General features: G+C 37.8%; 1 protein-coding gene across 6 annotated transcripts in view; it reads right to left on the minus strand.

The window, feature by feature from the left end:
* VPS13D (vacuolar protein sorting 13 homolog D) overlaps nucleotides 1–14,829 on the minus strand; it is a 184,441-nt gene that overhangs the window by 148,753 nt on the left and 20,859 nt on the right. For all 6 annotated transcript variants that reach the window (XM_054009135.1, XM_054009133.1, XM_054009132.1 and 3 more), the window contains exons 18-24: nucleotides 11,215–13,440; nucleotides 10,562–10,713; nucleotides 7,835–8,869; nucleotides 5,912–6,002; nucleotides 4,720–4,846; nucleotides 3,097–3,277; nucleotides 1,102–1,284 (exon numbers count right to left, since the gene is read on the minus strand). In XM_054009135.1, coding sequence (XP_053865110.1) covers nucleotides 1,102–1,284; nucleotides 3,097–3,277; nucleotides 4,720–4,846; nucleotides 5,912–6,002; nucleotides 7,835–8,869; nucleotides 10,562–10,713; nucleotides 11,215–13,440 — 3,995 coding nt within the window. The remainder of the gene's footprint in view (nucleotides 1–1,101; nucleotides 1,285–3,096; nucleotides 3,278–4,719; nucleotides 4,847–5,911; nucleotides 6,003–7,834; nucleotides 8,870–10,561; nucleotides 10,714–11,214; nucleotides 13,441–14,829) is intronic.

Consider the following 14,829-nt stretch of genomic DNA (forward strand, 5'->3'; position numbering starts at 1 on the left):
TTCTTTAAATGAACACCTAATACCTCTGCAAAGATGTATTAATACCTCACATAAAATGGGATCCTCGTATGCACTGCTTTGCAAAATCAAATCCTCAAAAACAAATTAGGGGCAGGGGGAAAAAATTTCAATTAAAGGCCCCAAATGATACACATCTTCTATTATTCAACATTTATTAATACAACTGCTTATGCAAAAAGTTCAAGAGGTTGACCTTCACACAGCTTCTCCTTAATCCCCAAATATTAATGTAAATCCCATTTTAATCTGTTAATGCAGCAACATTGCAGTGTGTCAATTCTCCATTAGAATTTCATCATCACCTTGTAGTAGACACATCTCACATTCCCTAATGGCCATCTCAGCCACAGTTTGGGGAAGAAATGAGGATAAAGAATCAGAGGCATCAAGCATCCCGAAAGCAAAGGATCGATCTCAGTTTGCTACTAGTCCACTTTCCAAACCAGTGGAACAACATTTTTGAACATCAGTAGAAGGGGGAACAGTGTATGACACCGGCTACCAACAGTTCATTTTGGTGCCGTAATCTCAGTCTGTCAGCCCTTTTCCATTTCTCCTGCCAAATGCTGCTTTCTATAAGAAACTGATCCCAAACAACCTACTTCGGATGTAGAGATGGAATAGGAGGGTTCCACATACATTCCCTTACACAAATTACATTGCTGGCCTTCTCAGTATTAGTCTCGCTTAATTTTGCTCCCCACCAAAGAACATATGCTTGGCTTTGTTAAAGGGGATGGGGAGGAAGGAGAAAATACATCACACCACTTCTGCTCTCAAACTCCTGGCTTATCAAAAGCATGTTCTAGTTATTCTTGGAGATCTAACCATACTTTTCTCTACTGACCCAAGAGGAATTTTGTTTGACTTACGACTAAGATCCTGACATTAATGACTAATTATTGGAAGAGGACTGGCAGCTGCACAAAGGAATTGAAGGACTTCTTGTACATCTCATTCAATATTCTGGCAATTTTATTAGCAGCAAAACAGCTAAGATTGTAATGCAAAATAATATAAACAACATCAATAGGAGATATTCTTTCAATTCAGAAAGATAATATACAAAATTGTTCTTACCTTGTCTTTTAATGAGAAGGTACCTGGGCTGCCTGCAAAGAGAAACCTGTTCTTGACTTTTAGTTTACCAAGATTAGCCACAATAAGATTGTTAGACTTGGAGCTTTCAGGGATAAGCAGGACAGGAGCACCAGCTTCAATGTCAAGAAAAACTCGGGAGGTTCGCTGTGCCTGATCTCTCACCTAATGGAATAAACATCCAATTTAAAAGATACTTTGAAGTGCCACAGAATAATTTACCAAGATGTAGTCATTTTTGGTAATCCTGTAACACCACTGGTCATTTTTGTAATCTCTCTTTATATAAACTTTTTAAAGGTAAGATTTATTTCTACTGCTTCTAACATCTAATATGAAATAGCTTCCTCCTATTACGGCTCTTGACTGTTATATTATTAAAATACATTCAGAGGCAGTGCAATTAAAAATTGGCTCGTTTACTGACAAATGCGGATAACAGCTAACATTTATATTAATTTAAGACCAAATATATAGATGGACAGAAATCTGAGAAACTCTAAATTTTCTCCCAACCTACAATAGTGAATTCTTGTTTAAACTATAGAGAAACAGATGACTGGTTTGGAAAGAAAGGGCTGCAACAAACACTGAAAACAAGCCAGAAGTCATGTTGAAGACAAGAAAAGTAAAGCATAAAACGTTTTACTGTCCCAGCCAAACTAAAGTATGTATTAAAATATGGTACACTGAAGTAAAATTGAACTATATAAAAAAAAATCAACTTCAGTTTACCTACAAATTGTTGTTTACAGTCATCCCAAATTGAAAGGAAGTACATAATCACATCTGTAAATCATTACAGCTGACAACACTTTTCATCAGCTCTTTATTAGTGAAAACACATTAGGCTGAAATTTGATCAGCATATGAAAGAGTTTTTACCCATCTACTTCAAATCAGCCTAATTAAACCAACTAGGATTAAGGATTCCAGAAATAATCAGGCATTCTTTGCAACACACAGAAGTACCAATCTAAATTCAGAAAATAGGGAATTTGAGCCAGCATTTACTGTTTCACCTTCAGAGTTTACCCTTACAGTCAGACAAAAGCACAATATAAATCAATCCCCTTCCTCCCAGAGGCCAGTGAAAAACAAATTAACCATATGTAATCTCTCTTCATTTCCTGACACAAATAAATAAGCTCCACAAATACATGTATAAAAGTGCCAAATAAGAAGCCATGAGAAATTCTTTATACAAAATCCAAAATTCTCATGTATTCGTCATAATCAAAAGATGTGCTATGAAAATGGCTGTTTCTGCCAATAGAACTCCAAGATTTTTGTATATTTTCAGAGTATTGGTCCATTACATTTCTGAAAAAATATTGATATCACTAAAATAATATTCAGTCACCTAGTAAATAAGATCCAGATACAGTAAGGATTAACTTTCATTGGTAGAGTGAGAACAATTTAGGATTTCATATATTACAAACTGAAAAGATCAATTAGACCATCAAATCCATTCCCCTGTAAAGCTGGGATACATTTTCCTGATAAATTCACCAATTAGAACTTCCACATGAGATCGATGATTTTATTTATCATAATACAGGTGTGACCCACAGGATAGCTGGTAGCAGACTGATTGATCTTCATTTCTTCGCCCCAACCATACAACATGGGTCACGATTGCAAAAGGTTATATGCCATCATATCACAGGGATTAGTATACACTGACATGCCTGACTAATATACACTGACACATGCCCCATTTAAAATGTAATTTAGGGGAGGGGGGCAATCAGAAATGGTTTCCAGTAAATAAGATCCCTCATAACATCTAATATGTTAACAGTTTATGCATTTCCTGCAATACTGGGAAATCAAACCTCATTACAGCCTAATACTTCTCAAGTTACTATGAGACGATGCAGTAAAACAAAGTGCATGCCGTATTTCAACGAACAGGAATGTCTACACTGTAGAAAGAAATGTTAAAAAAAAAAAAAAAAAAACCCAACATACTGTTTGTCCTTCAATTGCTGCTCTCTGGCGCCCCAGAACATCCTGAAGCTGAGTGAAATGTTGGATGAAAGACACCACCTCCGCCTGAAAGCGCTGAGTATGCACATACTGAACTGATGCCATCCGCAAGCTGACACGAATATCACACTCTCTTTGTAGCAAAGGGTCAGGTCGCCCATATCTGTGATAAAAAATAAAATATTGAAGATAATAAAAAAATTTTTAAAACCCCTACATTTTACATTCACTCACAATTGAGCAGCAACATTTGCAAATTCTGTTTCAATGAAAAGTGACAATTTTAACTTTAACAATACCTTACACTTGCACAATTAAAAACTGAACTTAGAGCACAATTTGAAAGAATAAATTCTTAATTAAATCCACGCATGTATAAATACCACTGTGATTAAATTAAGCTAGCAGAAAAAAAATGAAATTCAGAGTTTTGACTGCTACTTTATCTTTAACTTAGTAGGTCATAGATCCAGATATCCAGAACCATGATATTTTATATCTCAAATACTGTATTATGTGTTACAATACTTCAGTCATAAGTGACGGTAAAAAAAGAGAGAAGAACATTCAACTCTGAATTTCAATGTGTTCTGTTGATTTAAGTTAATCTTAATGCTGTCTGAACAATTTTTAAATCTACTTATTTTCTAATGACAGAATACGAAGAAAAGACAGCACAAAATGGCATTTACATTGAGCACAACAAGCTTTAGGAAGTACATAAGGTTGAAAAAGCCTAAGTCTAAAATCTAAGTGAGACCAGTGGAAACGAACTTATTGCAGTTCAAAAATGGGATAATTTATAATGAATGGGAAGTTTTGAGGACACAAAAAAACCCAAATGTCATTAGAATAGTTCAGATTTTTATCATAACACTAGCTGATCCCCCTAAAGGGTCAAGGGCTGCTGGAATTGTGACCTAAAAGAGGTCCCCTCGCCTCTCCCACATATCTTCCCTTCTCACTTCCTCATTTATATATGCTCTGCAGCCTGCCACTACAAAAATATTCCATCCTTTAGAGGACACCACCCACACAGTCCTAGGCTAAACCTAAAGAGGACCATGGGGTTGCCAGTATATACTTTTCATGGGTCTGATGCAGAGTTCCTTAAAATGAGAATTTTGCCCAATATGTCAATGGGAGCTTTGTCTTTGTAAAGAACTCATGATGGGGTCTAGTGTGTTTATCTACACAACATGCTGCTTTCTAAAGTTTAAAAGTTAACCTTTGCTCTAATAATAATAAAATCTTTGTTTAACATTAGTTGTATCAAATGACACAAAACTGTTCAGTTTAAAAAAACAAGTGCTATTTTATTTAGGGAAAGGTCAAACTTCTTTTTGTTTTTCAAATCACTCTTGACAGAAACATGAGCAACATTTTTAAATAATTCCTTCCCTGCTGTGTGTTGACAGACATCCATCAATTAAAATTACCAGTCAAATCCCTAAAAAAAGAGTTTAACAGATACAAGAGTAAAATTTTAACATCACAGGCTTTCAAGATAGAGCTCTTTATAAGCTGAACATTCTAATGTTTTTTGATATTTTGTTTTAATAACCTACTAAACATTGTGCAACAACAAAATGTTCCATTTCATACTTGTAAGTTTGGAAAATGAGTGCCTCTTCACCACTTGTAGTGAAACGTTCTCTGTAAAGCTCTCCATGAGAGGTAAGATCGCTTAGGGACAGGCTTCCAATGCTTCCCTGTAGGGCTATATCTCCATCTACAAAACAAAAGAAAGACCATTTATTATCTACCTTTGAGGACATTAATATTAAATAACTTTCTGCAGTAAATCCCTTGTTACCAAACAACAGGCTTACCTTTACTGGGATAACCTAGACCTTTAACAGACTATTCAACAAAAGAGATGGGAAAACACAAAATCTCACATTCCAAAAATCAAAGCAAATCACTCCTACAAGTAAAATAAAAAGATTGTACTAATCTAAACAATTTATGTTGCCAAAAATAAGGTTTGCATATGTAGTCTAATCATTACATTTCAACCCCATGCCTAAAAATTGAGATGTACACATTCTGAAAAGTAAACAAAAATCAATGTCACTTTTTATAAAACAGAACAAAAAAGGTTTCAAAAACTAAACAGATTTAGATCCTAGCTGATCTCAGCACCAAGAATTAAGTGTTCAGTGTGCTACAAGTGATGCAAAAGTTCCAAAAAGAGGTTGTTGGGAGATTAATCCTCCAAACCTAGCACCCTATTATGCACAACACGCTGGAAATTAACTTTAAAATATGACAATACACATATCTGGATGGGGTTAATTTATAAGACTGGAAAAGAATGGCTGCAAGACCGTTTAAACAGAATAGTTGTGCACAACAACCATCTTTCATTTATATAAAGGTTTATAAAAAACTAGACTGGTAGAATATAAATTGTCATTTACAGAAAATGAACTGGTTCTATACTCTTGTGGAACCTCCAACTACTGGGAGTTACTTAATCTCTAAACCCCTTGATTTGAAACAGTAAGCCCTGTAGCTTTCAGTCCTAAGAGGGTATTCCTATTTCAGTGTTTACAGGGAACACCATGTGACACAGGACAAGTCAGGTGTGGAAAAACACTGCGAGCTACCTGATGCAGTGATTTAATCAACACCAATTAACCGCTGAAAGTCTGCATTAAAATTTGCCTGTTCTGACAAGCAAAAACAAACTCCCAGTAAAGGAAAACCAGTTCAAGACACTATTCCAATGCAGTGATTCCTCTCATTCTAAATTGTATGCATTTTTTAAATATTAACTACCACCTATACTCACCAATCATTTCCAGATATGTGACAAGTTTTGACACATTAGCTTTAGCTAGCTCACTGGTTGTCTGATTCAACACTAAGGATAGGGAATGAACCTGGTCAAGCAAAAAGAAACAGATTAGTAGTGTGTAATATGATCACATAACTGGAACCAACTTTGAACTGATCTAAAGAAGGGGGAGGTAAAGACCCTCTTTCTCTCTGTTTTGAAAACAAAAACTCAATTTTAAGAGCGAGAACATTTGCCTTTAACACCCATATCGTTCCCTTCACAGCCTCCACACAACGAGACTATCTTCCTCGCCTGCCTTTCTGATGATCTGAACCCCCTCTTGGAATCCCTCATCGTCATTCATTTCTCCATTGCATAAAGTTCAAGGTTTTTGTCCTTACTTTCAAGGTCCTTCACAACTCTGCCCATCCTTCCACATCTGCTAGTCTCTTGCTGCATTGTCCACTCTTCCAATAATAGTCTGAACCACCCATTTTTCCATTTCTCCCACAGCTGCCTTTGCACTTTCCTCCAAGTACCCAATATACGTGGAACGTCCAACTGAACTAGTCTCTAAGTCCACTACCCTATCCTCCTCCATATGCCTTTTCAAGACATTTCTACTGTGACTCCTAAATGAAATCAATCCACTAACAATGGGTAGGTTGGGAGGTGGGTGTCATCCTTTTTAGTAGACATTTATTTACATTAAAAAAAAAACAAACATTCAAATTATTTGGAACCCCTCAAGTTGCACACTCTCAGTTATCCTATGTAACCACAAGGATATATTACGATTACCTTCGTCCTCCTTCCCCTTCCCTCTTAATGTTTGTGCCTTGTCACAATTAGAATGCAAGACCCTTGGGGAAAGAACTGTATTCCTATGTGTCTATACAGTACCTAGCATAATGAAGCCCCAATTTTGACGGGGGCCTTTGGGACGTAGATGGGTGCAACAACCACCTGATTAGTCTTATGAGACTCATTGGGGGCCTCTCAACCCCCATTGAGTGCAAGTCTTAGGGAGCTGGTTGAGTACCCGCTGCACCTTAGGGATCTTAAGATTTTTAATCAACCACCCACATTAGCTCTAGGATTGTAGGTGCCACATCTTCCTTAGGAGGGTTCTTCCGAGGTCTCCCAAACACTCATCCTTCACAAAGTTTTAGGAGACTCATTGGGGCCTTCTTAATCCTTAACCCAGGCAAGCCTCCTGGGGCTTGGCAGGGGCCCTCAAACCTGCCCACTTGAGTGGAATATACAAGCCTCAAGGGGGTCATGGTGCCATCAGTGACTCTTGGGATGCTCTTTGGGGACCCAACAAAGCCAACCTCTCCCCAGAGGCCTTATGAGGCTTGTTCATCCGTGACATGGGAGGATGACCCTATTTAGGAGTCCATCAGATTCTGCCGAGCATAATCAGCTATCTGGGATGGCTGGGGTGATGAGTTATTGAGGGTCCAGTCAGCCAGATAAGGTTAACAGGGAGTAGGAAGCCTTCCTGATGTGTCCCATACGGCTTGCAGAGGTGAGAGTGGGATTGGGGCTCTGACTACTCTCCTACTACAGAGTAGTTGACAGTCTCTCTTACTCTGATTACCACAGAACAGGCAAACTCCAGTATTCCAGACACTGGCTATCCAAAACTCTTTTCTCTAAAAATCAAATCTGTTCCCTTACCCCAAATTCACATAAAATGCAAATTCATTATTATTAATCCCCTATTTTGCAAAGATTTTGTATTTCCTTCCAAAGACTTTTGTATAATTGGGAGTTACCACATAGGTTTTATATATATTGTGCGTAGGATACATATGATCTCCACTGTAAATATAAAATGTTAACTTGAATTAAAACACAACTAAAATTTGCATAAAGCAATGTGTTATGGAGACAAACATGGTCAACGTCCAGCATCTGTATTTCTAGTACCTTAAGGTTCAGCTTGGTGTTTACAGGATCCTGAACTTCAGAAGTTGATAAGATACTTGCTTCCGACTTCACCATCTGCTGAATATCCTCAGGCTGCTGCTTCATAGCATGGTTATCAGCAGTGGATCCAATCCCAAAAAAGTCCAATATCACTACCCAGGTTTGCAAAGTTATTAAAACGTCTAGACAATTGAAGTCAACATCCACACTACGGTTAACTTTGTTATAGCGAGAAGAAAATTCAGAATGTTTCTTGTCCACTAGGAATATGTTGATATGAACCAATGAATCATCAAAGTTATTTTTTCCTGAAGGCACCTTGGACTTGTTTAATGTTGGAGAAGGTGGGGGAGTCAAAGGATACTCAGAGTCAGCATCTTCTTTTTGTGTTTTACGGGAGGCACAAGTTGGTCTTTGGTACAACTGAAAGACATTTGGTGCTTCTTCCATGTGGGAAGGGAGGGAACGTGGCATGTCTGGATACTCCACATGGGATACTGAAGGGCAAGATTGGGAAAGATATTCCTTGTGCGCTAAACTGGATGGTTTGGGTGCTCCACGGGACACCATGAGGTTCTTATGCATAGAGTCTGGACTTTTTTCCAACAGGTCTTCCATCAGCAAAGAACGCAAGGTAATCTGAACGGATAAAGTATGTGGATGATCCTTAGTGAATTCAACATCAAAATCCTGAAACTTTAAGCTGACCAGACCTTGTGCTCCAAGTGTAAGATCTCCACATAACTGAACCTGGAGTTCTGAAATACGAAAGTTTGCTTGAATCTGGGTAAAAGATTTTGTTTCCCTAACAGGCATTGACTTGTTTGGAACAGCAGCAAAGCTGGAATGGCTGAACAATCCATTCTCCTTCCGTTCATTTGAGAACTCTGAGCCTACACTGCGAAGCGATACTGAAGGAGAACTAGGACAAGTTGAAGATGTAGAACTGGATGCAAATTTATTCAAATCTTCATTGTAAATTAAATGGTCAAGGGTTTGCAAAACTTGCTCATAAACATGTTTTGCTAACACCACCTGCATTTAAAAACAAATAGTCATAAGTCTAGTATCTATTAATATTTTCCAAGCTCAGCAAGTGTGTAAAAAACATCTCCATATTTTCTTAATGTTAAAATATCATTGTTTCAAGTACGTTAGGCCCCAACAATTAACTTTCATTAAAGATCTGAAAACATCATATAGCAAATCTTGAAAAACATTCTACTCAGAATCAATACTGCTTAGGTGTATCTACTTTGCTTCCCTCCCTTCACTACCTCCATCATTGTTACTCGATTTTTAAGAACATTCACATGAAAAAGGCATTTAAATTCTTAACATTTCATCTGTTCTACAGCTGCTTCTTCACATGAAGTCATAATCCTCCGTGTCACACCATCATAATTTCCACAACAACTAATCAATGTCACAGGCAGAGGATTAGCCTTTTAAAAAACAACGTGGGCTCAATTCATGGGGAATGTTTGAAATACACTACATTCTGTTTCAGATTGAACCCAGCATAGGCCTGACTAGAGAGATCCTGGTAGCTGGTACACAAATTGAACAGTTCCACAAATTCAAGATTTCAGAATCTCCCGTAGCACAAAACTTGTGTTGGAAACACCAAACTAAAAATCAGGGGATTCAATCTCAAAGAGAAAAATATAATTTTTTGATCAATGATAACTGTGTTCAATTACAGAAACAATTTGATCTTCTAATTGATCAAATTTGATCTTCTACTTCATGCCACAGTTTTTGCAGGAATTGGATTTTTTTTAATTAATGCTGGTGAAAGTTACCAGAATGACAGCGCTGAAGAGTTAATTCTTCTGCCTATCGACAGACCAAGTACAGCATGGGCAGAGACAGTATAAGCTTCCCAACACCAGCCCAAACAACTTGACCTTGAGGAAACACTTCTGGGATGAGAGGAAAGCCAACTTTCTATTGTTATTTGTAGCAGGGTGCTGGTGCAAAAGCACCTAATTAGCCCCTGCCCAGTCAACTCCAATCAGGGGAAACAGATTGGGGATGATGGAAAAGGCCTGATGCCGGCCTGAGGATTGGCAACACTTGCTGGCCTGAGAAACCAAGGGCTATAAAGGCTGGGAGGGAGCCAGAAGGCAGGGGGGCAGCCAGGGAGAAGTCAGTCGGGGAGGGAACTGGAGGCCTCCTAGCTGAAGGCTGACTCTGCCTATCAAGGAGGTGACTAATCCTGTAAAGCTTGTATATAGACAGACACTGGTGGTGGGATAACTTTAAGCAAATAAAGAAACAGGTGTTCCACAACCCTGAAGCCTCTCTGAGCCTTATTGGGGGTAGCAAGCGGGCCCCAGGAAGAGGGGCAGGACATGAACCCTGTTACATTATTGAATCCTTGATCTTTGTTGAGATTCCTAACAAGCATGCCAATTAGGACAATGGTAGAGGGGGTTCTTGGTGCTGTGGACGGAGAATGACTAGGAATGAAAGACCATCAACTAATTTCAAGCAGACTACCAAAATGCCTTATGATACTAACTTCTGGACAACATTGCCCTGGGTTAGATTTGAACAGGCAATAGAGGTAGAATTCTGTATTCCATTTTCCAGTTCCCTAAACAACCCAGTCCCTGACATTCTTCTACATCATCAAAAAGGGCTTTTTAATCAAAAAATTGCTATATTCAACTGTGGAGTAAAACATCTATATTCATACTGGTAAATATTAAATTATTATACCTGAAGAGGGTTGACAAATTTTCCCTCGATTCTCATAATGCTTGATATTCCAAAGTCTTCGTTACTCAAAGGGAACGTCAAATCTAAATCTCTGTCTATTGGGATCTTTTCCAATTTAAACTGGATAGTGGTGTTGTTCAGAATGTGGAAAGCTGTTATTAAAAGATATACATACTTACATTTTTATCCCCAACATCTACAGTATTAAATACTAATCACATCATACTGAAACGTAACTGTCAAATTAAAATAAAGGCAAAAATTATATCACCATGGAATATATAATTACCTGGAGACTGAAATTGGCTCTCTTTTGATATGGGACTGAATAAGTACAGCCCAAAAAGGACAACATAAGTCTGCTGTTGCTGATCTAATTCTGAATCTTTCGGTTATTCTAAAAACTTTTTTTTAATTGTAGTTCTGATTATATTTTAGCAAAGCTGTGCATGGAGGCAACTATTCAGTTTTCAGATTAGGAGTGCAAAATCTGGATACAAATAAATGTGAATTTGTCCACATTGTAATTAAATTCCCAAGCAGCACATTTTATGAAAAGCCTCTTTTTAAACAGATATTTATTTAAATATGCTCAGGTTTTAATACTACTTGCTAGTTAAAAGAAAGAAGCCAGAGTTTTTCATGTTACTTACCATGACCTTTATGTAATGATTCAAAAAAATCATGACGAGTAAAGTTGGATTCCTCCTGGCTAGTAACACTGGGAGTACCTGAAGGAGGGTGTAACCCTTGAGTCATCTCACTTGCAGACTCTTTCCTGACCATAAACTGGTTGCTATTTAAAGAATACATTTTAATATCTTTAATTTCAACTTGCAGTCTGTCACTTCTAGACTCATCTTCTCCTGGCACAAAATTCTGAATAGATATTTGTCCTAGATGTCCTACAAGCAGTTCAGGGCTACCTGGCTTGCGAGGTATTGATACAATTGGAGACTCAACATTTACATTTAAGATAAGCTTAATGGTATCAGTTTTGAGAGATGATGGTCCAAACCCATCTTCTTCATTATCTTCTAAATTGAAAGGGTCTCTTGATCGTGGTGTTGTATCAAACAGAGAAACCATTTCACTGTATTCAGCAGTTTTAGTTGCCAGGACAGAGGTAACTTTTGTTGCTGCTGTCTTCAGCATGCTGCAGAAATTCTCTTCCAATTCATCCATGGATAAAGTTAGTTCTTTCAGAAATTTAGCTGAGTGGTTGTAATGTAAAGAAGCCATTTTGAGGTTCAGGGAGCATTCTTCTTTTGACTGCTCTACGAAATTGAAGCTCAGAGCATCTGGGAGGCTACTTTCCTCATGAAGCCTGACAAATAGAGATTCAAAGTAGCCAATATCATTGATGAGATTTTCATACCTTACTGTATTCCCTATGCTGACAACATACTGGTTCTTAACGTTATCTTGTGTCAGATCCATAAGGTGCAAGCAGCCAAGAGAGCCATTTACATCCAACTTGTTACACATGGAGACATTAACTTTGGTGCCACCAATGCTCGCTGTTGCAATTTTTCTGCCATATTTTTCTCCATTTGTCATTCCAACTGTCCTAAGGAGGAGTATATTTAACCAGTGAATGTCCACTGCTACTTCTATATTTCGTTCATGGGTAGACTGAAAGGTTTCCTGCTCCCGGAAACTTCTTTCCAAGTCAGTCATTAAAGGTTGAGGGCTAGAATCTTCTTTTTCCTTTGGGAAGGATTTCTGGAGAAACCCAATCAGCTCAACAATTGTCTCTGGATTAAGAATGATATCCAAGTTGTTCACCTGCACTGATATCACTTGGAGCGTGCTGTCCAAATTCATTGATGGGCATTCTGCACTCACAAATTGATATTCCAGTTTAATCAAAGATTCTTGATCTTTTGCATAATTACCAGATGAAATATTTGAGGCTGTTGCACATTTCTCCGTCAAACTGGCCACATCAATTGGACAGGCTTCATTTGGTCCATAAATAGGAGACTGTGCCCTACTATCTTGAAGTCTTCCTGTCGGAACATCAAAACTAAGATTCTTGTGAGAAGCCATCAAAAGATCAAAATCAGAGCCATATGTTTGCATAGTGTCAACCAGTAATAAGCCATGAACAGTTAGTGACACTTCTGCATCATAAGGCCTCTTCACAAAATGGGCATTGGTGCCAAAAACCTTGAGTACAGAGATATATCGACCATTGCTTTCAACACCTAGCTGCATACAGTTAACTTTAAATTCAGCTAAAAGAAGTTGAGATTCTACAAGAACCTCCCTAGTATGTTGTTCAACCATCATAACACTCTGTGTTAAATTCATTACAGAATCATGCAAACTTCCACGCTGATCGACTTCTGTGAAAATCTTCTCTTTCCCTATGTGTAAAGCATCTGGGGACTTAGTTTCAGATGTACTCAGCCTTGCAAAACAATTCTTCAAAGCTGATATTTTATCCTCATTGATATGTATTTTCAAGTCTGGTAAATTCCCAGATAGGACAGCTCCTGGGTATTTTGGATCAGACGTGTATATCAATCTGCGCTCCAACTGCAAATGAACATTGAATTTTTCTACCACATGAGTTGGACCCACATCGCTATCCTGAACATGTTTCCAGTTATCTTTCACTCGTCCAACCATGATCTGAAGATCCATAAATGACAAGGTGTATCTCTCATACATTTTTTTACTCATTAAGTGTGCCTGTAGTTGCTCTTCACTGATTTCTACTCCAGTCAGTTCAGATGTTTTGATTCCACTACTTGTCGTGGCCTCAGAAGGCGGGGTATTGGGAGGAGTTGCAAGAGGTGTTTTATATTCATCATCACTCAGTTCATTGACCTCTGATGACAAACCACCTGCACTCTTCTTTTTAGACTCATCTGTAGATTAAAAAGGAGGGACTCATCAAAATCGTACATTCTTTTCCTTTGGCTACTTCTAAAATATTGACCTTGTTGTAGGTTTTGTTTTTAAACCATGGTCAAGAAATGGTCAAGTGCAATACTCATGTAGTACCCAATCCCTTATCGCTAGATTTGATAACAGTAAGAAAGCAAAAAGAAAAGTAAACACTATATTTCTTGCACGTGGTGCAAAAGTGACAAACATATTTAAAAATACAATTTTAAAAATTACACTTACGTGAACTTTTGTTAATCTCTTATTAAAATATATTATCATACATTATTATTACTATTACTGAAGGAGATTAGAGGAAAATATTTTTTCCTATGTTGACGTGATGCACAACACTTGGGCTGATTCAAGGGCCACTGAAGCCAGCTAATTCAGACTACATTGACTTCAATGGGATCAACCCTTTTGTGGCTAATCAACTTTACTGTCCATAGAAGAGAATCAGTAAAAGACTAATCTTGCAATTTCCATTTTTGTTTCTGTGTGGTTTAAACATAGCACGAGAGGAGAGAAAAATCATGCCACTCAAAAGAATCTAATTCCAATTTAAACCTTACTAGGGAACCCAAATGGATGTTGTGAAAATAGTTTACTCAGTTTGCCCAGTTCAATCCATAACGTAGCAGTTACTAAAAAAAAAAAAAAAAAGCTGTGAAAACCTTGCAGAAATTGGTTTTTCGATATGCTAGAAAGAGGTAGAATGGTACGTCTAAGGACCTTGAGGATGAAATCCTGGCAAAACTCCCATTGACTTCAGTGGGATCAGGATTTTACTCCGGACTGTAGAGTTTATCAGCATCATACTATTTTCCCCTGAGGAAACATTAAAACTAGGTTCTTTTAAGGTTAGGACATCTTCATTTTCAGAAGTGAGTACTAAATAGAGAAATCCAATGTAATAACTGTTACTTAGCTATACTGCATTTTAAGCAGATTTGGTTTTATCTTAAAGCTTAATTTTTTTTTATTGTGTTTGAGTTTCCTTTTCAGTTTTTGTACATTACTATCAGCACTGTGGTTTGGCTCTGTTATAAAAGTAATTGTTTTATTTATTGGATACTTAAAAAAAGAAAATTCCTTTCACTCTCACCAGCTAGCCCTTGGTAAATGCCAAGAGTACAGCCTCACAAGGCTCCATATTTTGGAGACCATCTTCAAAACATGCTTTCTCAGGGACAGCTGTCTCAGACTCTAAGCCTTTCTGATTCTCTGTGACAAGAATCCCCAGTCCGCTCAAATGTGCCAGACACACAGGTTACAGATGTAAACTGCTGTAGGCAGACTTCAGATTTCATACTAGGTCCTGTAGAGGTAAGGCCAGCCCTGGACTAAAGTTTACCCCCTCCCAACCT

Source organism: Malaclemys terrapin, chromosome 19 (genome assembly GCF_027887155.1).
Source record: "Malaclemys terrapin pileata isolate rMalTer1 chromosome 19, rMalTer1.hap1, whole genome shotgun sequence".
Classification (NCBI taxonomy): domain Eukaryota; kingdom Metazoa; phylum Chordata; order Testudines; family Emydidae; genus Malaclemys; species Malaclemys terrapin.